General features: G+C 45.4%; 1 protein-coding gene across 1 annotated transcript; it reads right to left on the bottom strand.

Annotated features, from left to right (window-relative positions):
- Nucleotides 1-1,558: 1,558 nt before the first annotated feature.
- On the bottom strand, nt 1,559-13,979 carry LOC121288951 (CD276 antigen homolog). The gene is made up of 5 exons (XM_041207820.1): nt 13,604-13,979; nt 12,452-12,736; nt 11,209-11,493; nt 10,340-10,468; nt 1,559-1,608 (listed from the first exon to the last, which is right to left on the bottom strand). The coding sequence occupies exons 1-5, from the start codon at nt 13,977-13,979 to the stop codon at nt 1,559-1,561; spliced, it is 1,125 nt and encodes a 374-aa protein (XP_041063754.1).
- Nucleotides 13,980-14,213: the final 234 nt, after the last annotated feature.

Raw genomic sequence — 14,213 nt, 5'->3', positions numbered from 1 at the left:
CGCTGAAATGAATCTGGGTCTGTATGAAGGTCGGTTCAGTATCCCCGGCTGGTGCCACTGATGGATGGGAAATGAGATTACACAAAGAACTGAAAAGATAATGCTTAAGGAAGTGTAATGGGTGTACTGGAGCAGATAGGAAGGTAAACCAAGAAAGCTCGTTCAAATCTCTGCTGCTGTGTCCAAAGTTGCACCAAGCCCCATTCACCAACACCCTCCATGCTCGCTGACCTACACTCGCTCCTGGGTCCAGCAACATTTCAATTTTAGGAGACTCATTCTGTGTTATAAATCCCTCCATAATCTCCTGATTCTCTTTCTCTGTAACCCCCTCCAGCCCCCACTCCCCCTGAGATCTTTGCGCTCCTCCAAACCAGGCCTCTTGCACATTCACAATTTTAATCAGCCCACCATTGGCAGCCATGCCTTCAGCTGTCTGGGCCCCAAGCTCTGGAATTCTCTCCCTAAATCTTTCCACCTCTCTTCCTGTCTCTCCTCTTTTAAGAAGTCTACTTCTTTAACCAAGCTTTCAGTCATCTGACCTAATATCTCCTTTTATGTCTCAGTGTCGAATTTTGTCTAATACCACTCCCATGAACCACTGTGGGACATGTTACTGTATCAAAGGTGCTATATAAATGTAAGTTGATGTTGAGAGGCAGTGAGCATGACCAGATTCATGGACAGTGACAATGTTGGGAATAGAAGCCGAGTCAGTAAGACATGGTTCCAGTCACTCGGGGTAACACTGGTGTCTTTGCCCAGGGTGATGGGGATGAGTTGTGTGGTGACCATATTCATATTGAAGAGAAAAGGAAGGTTTGAAGGAGGGTGGGATCATTATCCCACATTGTTATCCCTTTTCCCATTCTCTGAGCTGGGACTCAGTGGGTTAATAAAAATTCCTGTATTTTGACAGCACCTTTCACCACAGAGCTTCCCAAAGCGCTTTATAGACAATGAAGCACTTTTTGAAGTTTAGTCACTGTTGTTTGGTAAAGACAAGCAGCAGCCAATTTGTGCACAGCAAGCTCCCACACACAGCAATGTGGTAACTATCAGATAATCTGTTTTTGTGATGATGATTGAGGGATAAATATTTGCTAGGACACCGGGGAGATCTGCCCTGCTCTTCTCCAAAATAGTGCCATGGGATCTTTTACATTCACCCGAGGGGAAGATGGGGCCTCAGTTTAAAATCTCATCCAAAAGACAGCACCCCTGACAGAGCAGCACCCCCTCAGTAAATTCTCATCTGTAAGCATTTTGGTTTTAGTACTTAAGCCCTCAGAGTGAGCATTGGAACCCACAACTTTCCCCATTGAGTGGTGAGAGTGTGGCCAACTGAGTTCCAGGTGAAGTCTGAAGGGAGCGCTGTCACCTCTGAGTCAGAAGCTTGTGAGTACAAGACTCACTCCAGAGGGTTAAGGACAAAATCCAGGAGATCACTGAATGAGGGTTACGAGGAAGGTCTTTTAGATAAGGCATAAAACTGTGGTAATCTGATGTGTAATATACCTGTAAGAAGAATGTTATAATAGGAGATTACATGATCTTATTATCCAATAGCAGAGTAGCGCAGGCTGTAGTCAGTGCATAGTCTGGAGTCTGTAAAGCAAAGACAGGGTTTGAGTAGTAAGTACACAAGTGTAGTTGCTGAGTTCCTTTGTAAGTAAATAGAATGTGCTCTACAAAAGAACTATCTGCGGATCTGCTCTGTCTGTGCTACCAACTCGGTCATCTCGAAACAAGCGTACAACCCGGATCCATTAGTCCAACTAAACTAGTGACCAGGATCCAACAAACTGGTGATGAGGTGAAAAAAGCAAGAAGAAGCAAGGAAGGACAAGAAAAAAAAGTAAGAAAAGTGAGGAAGGAAGTCAAGTAAACTGAAATCAGGCCGTACCTCGCATGGTAATTGTAAGTAGAATTTCTGTCCTAATTGTCAAAGCAGTCCCCTCAAAGCATGCTGCAGTTTGGAAGAGTTGATCCTTTCGACCCAATGGTGGATGATTGGTCTCATTATGTTGAATGTCTCCTGTCCTTTTTCTGAGCTAATGGCATTGCAGGGGAGGGGAAGAGGTGAGCGATTCTCTTATCCATGTGTGGGAGTAAGACTTATGGATTGATCCAAAGTTTACTGGCACCCAGTGCCCCAGATTCTAAAAGTTTTGATGATTTAGTGAACCTTATGAAGGATCATTACCAGCCTCGGTAATGATGCAATGGTTCAAATTTAACTCAAGAAATAGAGCCCCGGGGAGACAGTTGCTTGTTATGTGGGAAGTCTGAAACAGTTAACAGAATATTGCAAGCTTGGTACATCTATAAATCAAATGCTTAGGGATTGTTTGGTGTGCGGTATGAATGAAGATTCGATTCAGAAGAGGTAACTGTGTGAAACAAACTTGGATTTTCAGAAGACATTGGAAAGTGTTCTGGTGATGGGAGGCACGTGAGGGACTCAAATGAGAGAGTGCAAAATGGTGCCCATCCTCCATGTTGGACAGGGAGCCCCAGTCAAAAAGGGTGTGAAAATGTACAGCTCTGATGAGAAGTGGGAAGCAGCCACAGCTTACAGACAAATAAAAAGAAATGACTTTGCAGTGAAAACATGGAATCATGATTATAGAGGTGGAAGCGATGTTTAAAAAAATCAAATGTTTTTACAGTCATTGAAAGGGGCACCTTATGAGAGATTGCAAGGATAGAATCAGGCAGACTTTCAATCAAACGTAAAAACCCCATGAGATTCATAACATAGAAGAGCCTGAAGTAACAGATTCCAATATTTATTCATTGTATAATTTAAAGATAGGGAGAACAGAACCAACCTATGTAACAGATGAATATGTATCAACAGGGTGAATAACAGGCCGATCAGAATGGAGGTGGATACAGGAGCTTCCTCTACGGTGATAGGTGATAATCTCTTTTAAATACCTGAATCATGGGGAATGTAAATTAAATTTGAAAGAAACTGATGCCAAATTGAAAACTTACACAGGAGAAGACATCAAAATCAGAGGCATAAGCAGGGTGACTATACAATACGGAAGCCAGTCAGTGAAATTACTCTTGATGGGGGTAGCAGCCTTGGATGAAACTGGCTGAAAGAAATTAAATTGGATTGGACTAGGATCTTCCAATTGAGAGTCACTGGGCTACCTGAACTACTACAGAAATACGCCTCAGTTTTCCAAGATGAACTCAGGAAGATCCAAGGGCTACAAGCAAAAATTCATGTTGATCCAGACTCTACCCCCCCACCCACTATTTATGAAGGCAAGACCAGTACGTTATGCAATGCGGGAAAAGGTAGATGCCAAATTGGACAGATTAGAGAAACTGGGAGTGACACAACCTGTGCAATTCTCGGAATGGGCAGCACCAATAGTTCCTGTACTTAACCTGACCAACGTGTTTGAATTTGTGGAGACTACAAATTGACTGTTAATAAAGTGGCTAAGTTGGACAGACATCCTATACCGAAAACTGAAGCCCTGTATGCTAAGCTGGCAGGTGGAACCACCTACATGAAGATTGATGTGAGTCATGCTTATCAACAATTGGAGTTAGAGAAGGCCTCTCAGAAGTTTGTCATAATTAATACACACAAAGGATTGTATCAATATACCCATTTGCCTTTTGGTGTCTCCTCTGCATGCGCCATGTTCCAGACAACAACGGAAAGTTTACTGCAGGGACTGTCTCACGTTATAGTTTATTTAGACGACCTTCGGGTGACAGGACTCACTGAAAAGGAGCATTTGGCAAACTTGGAAGAAGTTTTGAAACATTTTTCACGGGTGGGAGTGTGTTTAAAAAAAGAGAAGTGCACGTTCCAAGCAAAAGAGGTAATTTCTTTAGGTCACAGGGCAGATGCACAAGGTCTCCACCCGGTTGAGGAGAAAATGAGAGCCATTAGAGAGGCACCAGCACCAAGGAACATCTCTGAGGTCAGATCATTCTTAGGGATGATCAATTACTATGGACACTTTTTGTCTAATTTGCCGACAGAACTGGCCCCCCCTGTATTACCTACTCAAAAAAAACAACAACACTGGTCTTGGCAAACACCACAGAAAGAAGATTCACAAAGGTGAAACAGCTGTTGGATTCATTCACCCTATTAGCACATTTTGACCAAAGAAAAGAGTTAGTTCTGACATGCGACATACCACCTTATGGAGTGGGAGCAGTGCTCTCCCATCAAATGGACAATGGCTCCTAACGACCTATTGGATCTGTATCAAGAAAGCTCAACACAGCTGAAAAGGGATATTCACAGATAGAAAACAAAGCCTTATCAATCACCTTCGGTGTCAAGCAACTTCACCAGTAAGTACACAGTCGTCATTTTACTATTATTTCGGAGCATGAGCCTTTGCTAGGATTGTTCAGTGAGGACAAGGCTATACCACCCATAACCTCAGCTAGAATACAGAGAAAGGTATTAATTCTGGCAGCGTATGAGTATACTTTCATCCACAGGCCTGGAAATCAGATTGGAAACACTGATGCACTGAGTCGTTTGCCTTTGAATGAAAACAATGAGGAGGTTTTCAATCCCTCAAAAACTCATTTTATTATTGAACTTCTTAGATTCCTCAACGGTATGTGCCAGACAGATCACAGATTGGACAAGTCAAGACCCAGTCTCATCCAAAATACAAGAACAAGTTCTTCATGGTTGGTCACAAGAGCAGGAATCTGACAAAATGAAACAGCATTTTCACAGAAGATATGAGATAGCCAGCCAGGATGGTATCTTATTGTGGGGAGCTCGAGTGATTGTTCTTCCAAAAGGATGAAAGCCTTTGTTAACTGAATTACATGGTGCACGTCCAGGTATTTCTCAAATGAAGACTCTAGCTCTCAGTTACCTATGGTGGCCTGGGGTGGGTGAAGGTATACATAGCTCAGTGAGAAGCTGTATGCAGTGTCAGCAAGTGCAAATGTTACCTCCAACAGCTCCGTTACACCCATGGGAGTGGCCAGGGAGGCCATGGGTGCGATTACATATTAACTGTGTGGAATATTTTATGGGAACAATGTTTCTCCTTATTTTTGATGCTCACTCAAAATGGTTGGACATATATGAGGTAAAGTCACCAACATCTTCTGCTACAATTGAGAAGCTACATCAAAGTTTCGGCATCAATGGATTACCAGAAGTGGTCGTTTCAGATAACAGCCCGGCATTTACAAGTGATGAGTATCAACGGTTTATCAGCCTCAATGGAATTACTCATGTAAAAGCTTCACCACACCACCCTTCCTCAAATGGACTGGCTGAGCGAGCAGTTCAAACATTCAAAAATGGTATGAAGAAATTAACTAGAGACTCCACAGCGACCAAGTTAGCACATTTTCTTTTCCTTTATAGAACCATCGTTCACACAACAACAGCTGTCACACCTGCAGAATTGTTGATGAAACGCCATCTCAGAATGAGATTGAGCTTAGTAACCCCAAATTTAGGAGGGAAGCCAGAAAATCGTACAGGACTGGCATAGTCGTGACAGAAAGTTTACCATAGGAGAGACAGCAGATGTGAACAATTTTGGTGAGGAATCTAAGTGGTTATCAGGTGAAATAAGTGCAGTTACTGGACCTCTTTCTTACCACATGGAAGTAGAAATCCGAGTCCTGTGGAGACATATGCATCATATAAGGAGGAGAGAAACAAAGTCTCAGGGCATGGTTCCTCCAGTGTTCACAACTGTGTCAACATCTCCTATTGAAAGAATTCAACTGAGTACAGGTGTATCTGAAGGATCAGCTGTATCTGCAAGAGTTGAGGAAACAGATTTGCAGATGCCTACCTAAGAACCTGGTGTTCGGACAACACCGGAAATGGAGGTTCCTGACAAAGCATCTGAAGCTTTGGAGCTGAGACTCTCTACACACATAAGGAAACCCCCAGAAAGACTGAATTTGTAAATTATTTTTACATATTCATATATTCATTCATGGAACGTGGGCCTCGCTGGCTTGGCCAGCATTTATTGCCCATTCCTAGTTGCCCTTGAGAAGGTGGTAGTGAGCTGCCTTCTTGAACCGCTGCAGTCCATGTGGTGTAGGTAAAGTGACAGTGCTGTTAGGGAGGGAGTTCCAGGATTTTGACTCAGCGACAATGAAGGAACGGCGTTATATTTCCAAGTCAGGATGGTGAGTGACTTGGAGGGGAATGTCTAGGTGGCAGTGTTCCCATCTCTACTGCCCTAGTCCTTCGATAGCGCCTTCCAAACTCATGACCACTACCATCTAGAAGGAGCCTGGGTGAATTCCTGAAGTGCATCTGGTAGATGGTACACACTGCTGCTACTGTGTGTCGGTGGTGGAGGGAATGAATGTTTGTGGATGTGGTGCTAATCAAGTGGGGCTGCTTTGTCCTGGACGGTATTGAGCTTCTTGAGTGTTGTGGGAGCTGCACTCATCCAGGCAAGTGGAGAGTGTTCCATCACAATCCTGACTTGTGCCTTGTAGATGGTGGACAGGCTTTGGGGGGGTCAGGAGCTGAATTACTCATCGCAGGATTCCTAGCCTCTGACCTGCTCTTGTAGCCACAGTATTTATATGGCTAGCCCAGTTCAGTTTCTGGTCAATGGTAACCCCGAGGATGTTGATAGTGGGGGATTCAGTGATGGTAATGCCATTGAATGTCAAGGGTTAGATTCTCTCTTGTTGGAGATGGTCATTGCATAACACTTATGTGGCACGAATGTTTCTTGTCAGCCCAAGCCAAGCACTTATCTGTGAAAATAATTTGATACTTTGAGAAACATTGTAATTGTAAAATTGTAAAATATATTTCTGAGTAAAGGAGGAGGAATATGGTAATCTGATGTGTAATATACCTGTAAGAAGAATGTTATAATAGAAGATCAAATGATCTTATTATCCAATAGCAGAGTAGCGCAGGCTGTAGTCAGTAGTGAGTAGTCTAGAGTTAGAGTCTGTAAAGCAGAGACAGGGTTTGAGTAGTAAGTACACAAGTGTAGCTGCTGAGTTCCTTTGTAAGTAAATAGGATGTGCTCTACAAAAGAACTATCTGCTGATCTGCTCTGTCTGTGCTACCAACTCGGTCATCCCGAAACCAGTGTACAACCCGGATCCATTAGTCCAACTAAACTAGTGACCAGGATCCAACAAAAATTCAGGCCCTGTCGGCCCTCTCGGTGAAGGTGGACCTTTCGCAAATCAGCTCAACTCAGGACCCCCACCAGCGGATGGGAGCAGGGAGCAGGTGAAAGTGGAAGTGAAGGTAGTGAAGCTATAATGTGATTTTCCGGAATACAGAGGGATTCCTGGACACTCACTGTGTTCAGAAAGATGTTATTTATACAACACAGGAAAGGTGAAGCTGACAAAGTGAGAGCAGCACTGGGCGAGGGGTCTACCGGGGTGGTAACAGCACTGGGAGAGAGACCTACAGGGGAGGTACTGGCACTGGGAGAGAGACCTACAGGGGAAGTACCGGCACTGGGAGAGGATTTTGCACCATGACCAAAATTGAGCTTGAACTTGATCACATTTAACATCTCACTGAGAGAAGAGGCCTTTTAGAAACTTCCAGCCTTCCAACTGCTGAGGTTCCTCTGAATGTTGTGCTGGGAGATATATGAATCTTGGGAACACTGTCCAATTTGAGAGATTTTCCATGACCGATAGGATCACCAAATGGACACCAGATCACGTGGTATCTGATGGTTGCCGGGTGAGCTGTTTACAACAACAATTTATATTTATAAAACACCTTTAACATAATGAAACATCCCAAGGTGCTTCACAGGAGCATTATAAAAGTAAGTATATGACCGAGAGACATAAGGTGATACCAGGTAAGATGAGCAATTGTTTATTCAAGGAGGTCGGGTCTAAGGAATATTTTAAAGGAGGGAAGTGAGTGAAGAGAGGCGGAGAGGTGTCGGGAGGGAATTCCAGAGCTTTGCCACCAATGGTGGAGTGATTAAAATTGGGGATGCACAAGGGACCTAAATTAGAGGAGCACAGATATCTCTCAAGATTGTGGGGCTGCAGGAGATTACAAGGAGCGCAGATATCTCTCAGGATTGTGGGGCTGGAGGAGATTACAAGGAGCGCAGATATCTCTCAGGATTGTGGGGCTGGAGGAGATTAAAAGGTGCGCAGATATCTCTCAGGATTGTGGGGGTTGGAGGAGATTACAAGGAGCACAGATATCTCTCAGGATTGTGGGGCTGGAGGAGATTACAAGGAGTGCAGATATCTCTCAGGATTGTGGGGCTGGAGGAGATTACAAGGAGCGCAGATATCTCTCAGGATTGTGGGGCTGGAGGAGATTACAAGGTGCGCAGATATCTCTCAGGGTTGTGGGGCCGGAGGAGATTACAAGGAGCACAGATATCTCTCAGGATTGTGGGGGTTGGAGGAGATTACAAGGAGCACAGATATCTCTCAGGATTGTGGGGCTGGAGGAGATTACAAGGAGCGCAAATATCTCTCAGGATTGTGGGGGTTGGAGGAGATTACAAGGAGCACAGATATCTCTCAGGATTGTGGGGCTGGAGGAGATTACAAGGAGCGCAAATATCTCTCAGGATTGTGGGGGTTGGAGGAGGTTACAAGGAGCACAGATATCTCTCAGGATTGTGGGGCTGGAGGAGATTACAAGGAGCGCAAATATCTCTCAGGATTGTGGGGGTTGGAGGAGATTACAGAGATAGGGAGGAGTGAGGACGTGGTGGGATTTGAAAACAAGGTTGAGAATTTAAAGATCAAGATGTTGCTTGACCAGGTCCCAATGTAGCTCAGCAAGCTCAGGTATTTAAAATGACCTAAGGATCCATTAGGTACAAGCAGAGAAACCATTGCAATAGAAAATGTTTCCCAAAATCAGAATAACCCAGACTGACTTCACATCATCTTTCTGAGAGCATCTTATGATCTGTCTCTCTAAGCAGCGTGTGTCCCCTCTAAATGTCTCCTCTCCTCCTGCTGCTGCCCTCTGTCTCCCTGTTCAAAGCTCTGAGACTCTCTAAAATGAAACTGTAATTGTCTCAACTCTTTCCCCATGAGCCTCCATTGACCTCACTCTCAAACCCTCCCTACAATTCTCATCCTCTCCCATTAGCAAGACCCACTCTGGCTGGACACTGACTGGGGAGTCCAGGGTCAAAGCTCTGCTGATCCACCCAGATTCTCTGATTAATGTTATCAAACAAAGAGGTGTGTAATATTTAAATATTTAATCTGTTGAACTCCAATCCTTTCTATGAAGCAGCCAGTCATTGATGCAGGTTTCTTGTTCAGAAGCTAAACTGCAGTTGACCGATCCCCTCTCATTGCTGATGCGATGTTCTGGATTCTCCAGGATGTCCTGATTCTTCCTCGTGTCTCCCAGCCTCCTTACTCAGCTGTGGAATAAGCAGTGTGGCCTACAAACAGCAGAACCGAAAGTTACACTAAACATCACACAATAAACTCAGGCTCTTACTAACGTGGGGCATTGGCTGTTTCCCTCTCTCCTATTCAGTTACACCTACATTGCTATCATTTGCTCCCTAATATTATCTTTCTCCACACTCTCTCTGATGTTTACTCCCTCTCACTGATGCACTCTCTCCTATCTATTCACTTGCTCCCACTCTCACTATCTCTCCTTATACCAAATAAAATGCTAGAAATATTCAGCAGGTCTGGCAGTACTTGTGAAGAGATTTCAGATTGATGACTGCTTCTCATCAGGACCTTATGCCATCTCTCTTTCTCTCTCGCACATTCTGTCTCTCTCTCTCTCTGTGGTAATTATGGTTTTATGTAATGTGTAGTATACCCATATACCTTATAAGAAGGATGTTATAAAGGAAGATCACATGATCTTGTGTAACTAATAGAGGAGTAGTGCGGGCTACCTCTGTAGTCAGTTGTCTGTAGTTAGAAGGAGAAATATGGAGATAGGGTTTGATGTGAAAGCACACATGTAACTGGTGAGTACCTTTGTAAATAAACAGAATGTGTTCCACCTAAGAAGTGTCTGCAGACCAACTCTATCCATGGTACCAACTCGGCCACCCCACAAGTGTGCACAACTCTCTCTCTCTCTCTCTCTCTCTCTCTCTCACAAGCCCTCTCTCTATTTTCTTTCCCTTCTCTAAGAGGCTCACTATCGCACATAGCTCCAGGAGTTTTAATGCCTCAATAAAGTTGGCTGTAAAGATTGACACGTTTGTGCGTATCTGCGCCTGTGTCTGTTTGTGTGTGTGTGTGTGTGTGTGTGTGTGTGTGTGCGTATGGGTATGAGGGCCCTATGTATACACCTAGTGATGGACGAGCTGGCACACTCGATCTGTACCTTTCCTTTCCTTCTTTATCTGCCTGATGAAGCTCTTTGCTTTGATCACTGCAGCAACGGTGAAGATGGCAGCAGAAACGATGGCGCCGGCTGCGTACCAATGTGATCGGACCTCCTTGTATCGGGAAGCTAGAAAGGAACAAGATTCCAGAATGGTGGATCCCGTCAGTGAGAGAAACTCATGTCATCTCAGAGACAAAACATTTTTCCAGACTCATGGATTAATTCTTTTGATATTCAATATCCAGGGATTCACCCGTACTGTCCTCATAGAGAGCACTAGGCCCATAGCCTGTCCTTGCACCACACAGAGTGAGGCCCAGGCTGTCTTCACACACAGCACTAGGCCCAGGCTGTCTTCACACACAGCACTAGGCCCAGGCTGTCTTCACACACAGCACTAGGCCCAGGCTGTCTTCACACACAGCACTAGGCCCAGCTGTCCTTAAAGGGAACAAGGCCCAGGTTGTGCTGTGGTGAGGTTCCCTGGGTGAGCTTAACTCAGTGTTAATCCTAAATTGCCGTAACACATAAGCAGAAGGCCTGGGCTGTCCATAAAGGGCACTATAAGCCCAGACTGTACCAGCACAAAGGGAATGAGGTCCAGACTGTGCCCACTTACTGGTAGCGAGGCCCAGTCTGGTCTTACTCAATGTTAGCCCCAGATTGCCCTAACACATAGGGTACAAGATCTAGCATGTCCTCACAACAGCGAGTGTACCAAGGCTGCGCTCATCCACAGGGCCCCCTATGACTCCCACACCTCCTCATGGGCAGCTCCAGGGCCATTTTGGGGGCCTGACCATGTCAATTTAGGATAGATTGTGATCCTAAAACCAGGGAGCAATAAAACTCTTGGCCGTACTCACTCAGGACGGTGAAGCGGTAGCACAATCCTTGCTTTAACATGGGGTTCCAGATGGTGCAGGTGTAGTTCCCATTTGCCCCAGCCTTCAGCTCCAGTGTGCTCTTCACAGACACGCTCCCATCGTTGCTCTCGGTCAGTTCAGTCTGCAGGAGCTTGGTCATGGCATGACCCAGGTCATTATGCCAGCTGACCTCAGGGGTCGGGTACCAGCCTGAGGACTGGCAGGTCAGCACTGAGTGTCCACCGCCTGTTACTCGTGATTGGATATATGGACCGTGACCTAGAGCTGTCACAAGAGAAACACAAGCGGCTTTTAGCGATGCCACTTCAAGGCCTTTCTCCTCAAGTGAAATGAGCCGGTAAAAGCCCCTAGAGAATGGGGAAGTGACTTCCCACCAGAATCCTGGCAATCTTCCCTGGGGCCTAATGCTGGGCTGGAGCCTGAGTCAAGGGAGATGGTGGGGGAGTGGTCATGTAGTTGGATTAATAATCCAGAAACCCAAGCTAATGCTCCACAACAATGTGGTTGACTCTTAAATGCCCTCTGAATAAGGGCAATTAGGGATTGGCAATAAGTGGTGGTGTTTCTAGAGATGCCCACATCCCATGAATGCATAAAAAGGAAAAGGCCTGTGTATCGCTTCCCCTCGCTTTCGCTTCACCTCCCTTCCCCATTCCCTTTCCAGTCACCTCACACACCAAAGAGCCACACCCAGTTACAACTGAGCATTAAAGGTTTGGTGGGGGGGAGTGGAAATAGGCATGGTGGACACTTGATGAGTGGGTTTTGGGTTGGGACCTCAATGTTGGTGTCAAATGGGGGTCAAAGCTCCGTATTGTGTGGTAAATTGTTACCCGCCTGTGATTTTCCCCAAATTGCCTAATTAGTGGCCAGAGTTTGGACTTGCCTTGCATTAGAAAACCACCCAGCTTGCTCAGAATGGCAGCCTGATATTCAGGTAATATAGAGAGAGGGCACCTCCGTTTTGAGGTGGCTGGAGATGCTGTCTTTCTGATGAAGTGTTAAACCAAGGCAGTGTCATCTGTCTCAGGGTGATGTAAAGGTTCCAAGGTAACTACTTGAGGGGTGTGCCAGGGGAGCAGTGTTGAAACTGGCTGCTGCACTCCTGATAGTGCAACAGGGTCTGCTTCAGAATCACTGCGCTGGCTCTTACACGCTTCGGGACATCGGGAAGAAGAGGTGAGAGGCAATGAAATGAAAGGTTGTGTTGTACGGTACTTACTGGGCAGTGTATAATTAGAAGAGCTGCCTTGCCGGAGTAATGGATTCCAGATGGTGCAGGTGTAACTTCCATTGGAGCCAGTGGGGAAATCGACAGCACTGCGCACACTCACCATGCCTTCCCTGCTGTCCGTCTCATGGGTCTGCGAATATTTGGTGATGTTGCTCCCCCGCCGGTTTTGCCAGGTCACACTGGGTATCGGATACCAGCCCATAGACTCACAGATCAAAACGGAGCGATTCCTCTTCATATCAAATGAGTAAAATCTGGGAGAGTTGCCGATGGCTCCAAGAGACAGAAAAAGATTAATATTGCGAAACAGACACCAGTTAATCCACTGGACAAAGAAACTTTTCAGTTTATTCCACATTCAGAGAGTAGAACTTATTCTCTGTTCATCTTAAATATCGACATTTAACTAGAGCAGTACATTTAACAAAGAGAAAATCAATTGTTGGTCCTTAACCAGATTTAAAGATCAACATTAAACACAGCAAGGGTTGGTACACCCTAGACTGTCCCATCAAACACTCCCAGGACAGGTACAGCACGGGGTTAGATACAGAGTAAAGCTCCCTCTACACTGTCCCCATCAAACACTCCCAGGGCAGGTACTGCACGGGGTTAGATACAGAGTAAATCTCCCTCTACACTGTCCCCATCAAACACTCCCAGGACAGGTACAGCACGGGGTTAGATACAGAGTAAATCTCCCTCTACACTATCCCCATCAAACACTCCCAGGACAGGTACAGCACGGGTTAGATACAGAGTAAAGCTCCCTCTACACTGTCCCCATCAAACACTCCCAGGACAGGAACAGCACAGAGTTAGATACAGAGTAAATCTCCCTCTACACTGTCCCCATCAAACACTCCCAGGACAGGTACAGCACGGGGTTAGATACAGAGTAAAGCTCCCTCTGCACTGTCCCCATCAAACACTCCCAGGACAGGTACAGTACATAAACCATAAACCAATGTCCTTCCCCTCCGGCTCCCATTGAATTATGAAAAGTGAAATCTAGCAGTTAAAGCGAAGCTTAGGTCCCACCAGTGGTGACACTTGGCTCTGAAATGTTGCTCATTACATGACTGAGAGGCTGTTCACTCAGTAAGCACAGTGGGACTGGTTTGAACCCACAGGTCTTACCTCCTACCTCGATGCTGATGTCCTTGTAGCCTGTTCCTGAGGTAGCACTGACATTCACTCTGTACGTCCCTGCATCAGATAGACGCGTGTTTCTCAACCGCAATGATACATTGCCTTCAGCAATTTCGTTCTCAAACATCTGCGTTCTGTTTCGATAAGCCGCATCCTGTTGGTCAAGGAGACTTCCGCTAATATGGAAATAATGAACCACTCTCCTGGGCTTCAGTCTCTCCCACACAACGGTGATAAGTTGGGGTTCGTATTGTGAATAAAAGTAACAGGGTGTGATCAGATCCTCTCCAACACTGAGTGTGATTCTGTCGCTATCACATCCAACAAGGAACATGTGTGGAACTGCAAACACCACCCATTTCATATTGGAGTTCGAGAGAGCGATTACAGTGAATAATCAGGCAGCAGAATATAGGGGCAGCAGTCATCAAGTTAAGGTGGAACACACAACGATCATTCACATCCCCCTATCAATACAACACACACCCCTCTCTAACACAGACTCACTCTCTAACACAAACTGCACTCACTAACACATGCATCACTCTCTAACACAGACACATTATCTAAGACAAACCTCACTCTCTAACACAGACTC

The sequence above is a fragment of the Carcharodon carcharias genome, chromosome 2 (genome assembly GCF_017639515.1).
Source record: "Carcharodon carcharias isolate sCarCar2 chromosome 2, sCarCar2.pri, whole genome shotgun sequence".
Lineage (NCBI taxonomy): Eukaryota > Metazoa > Chordata > Chondrichthyes > Lamniformes > Lamnidae > Carcharodon > Carcharodon carcharias.
The sequence above is the reverse complement of the archived record's forward strand: the minus strand, read 5'-3'. Positions and strand labels throughout refer to the sequence as shown.

Coding starts and splice junctions, on each gene's coding strand:
- LOC121288951 (XM_041207820.1), bottom strand. CDS start 13,979: ATGAAATGGGTGGTGTTTGCAGTTCCACACATGTTCCTTGTTGGATGT. Junction 12,737..13,603: donor CATCAGCATCGAGGTAGGAG/GTAAGACCTGTG, acceptor TGTCTCTTGGAG/CCATCGGCAACTCTCCCAGA. Junction 1,609..10,339: donor GATAAAGAAGGAAAGGAAAG/GTACAGATCGAG, acceptor TTTGCTTTACAG/ACTCCAGACTATGCACTGAC.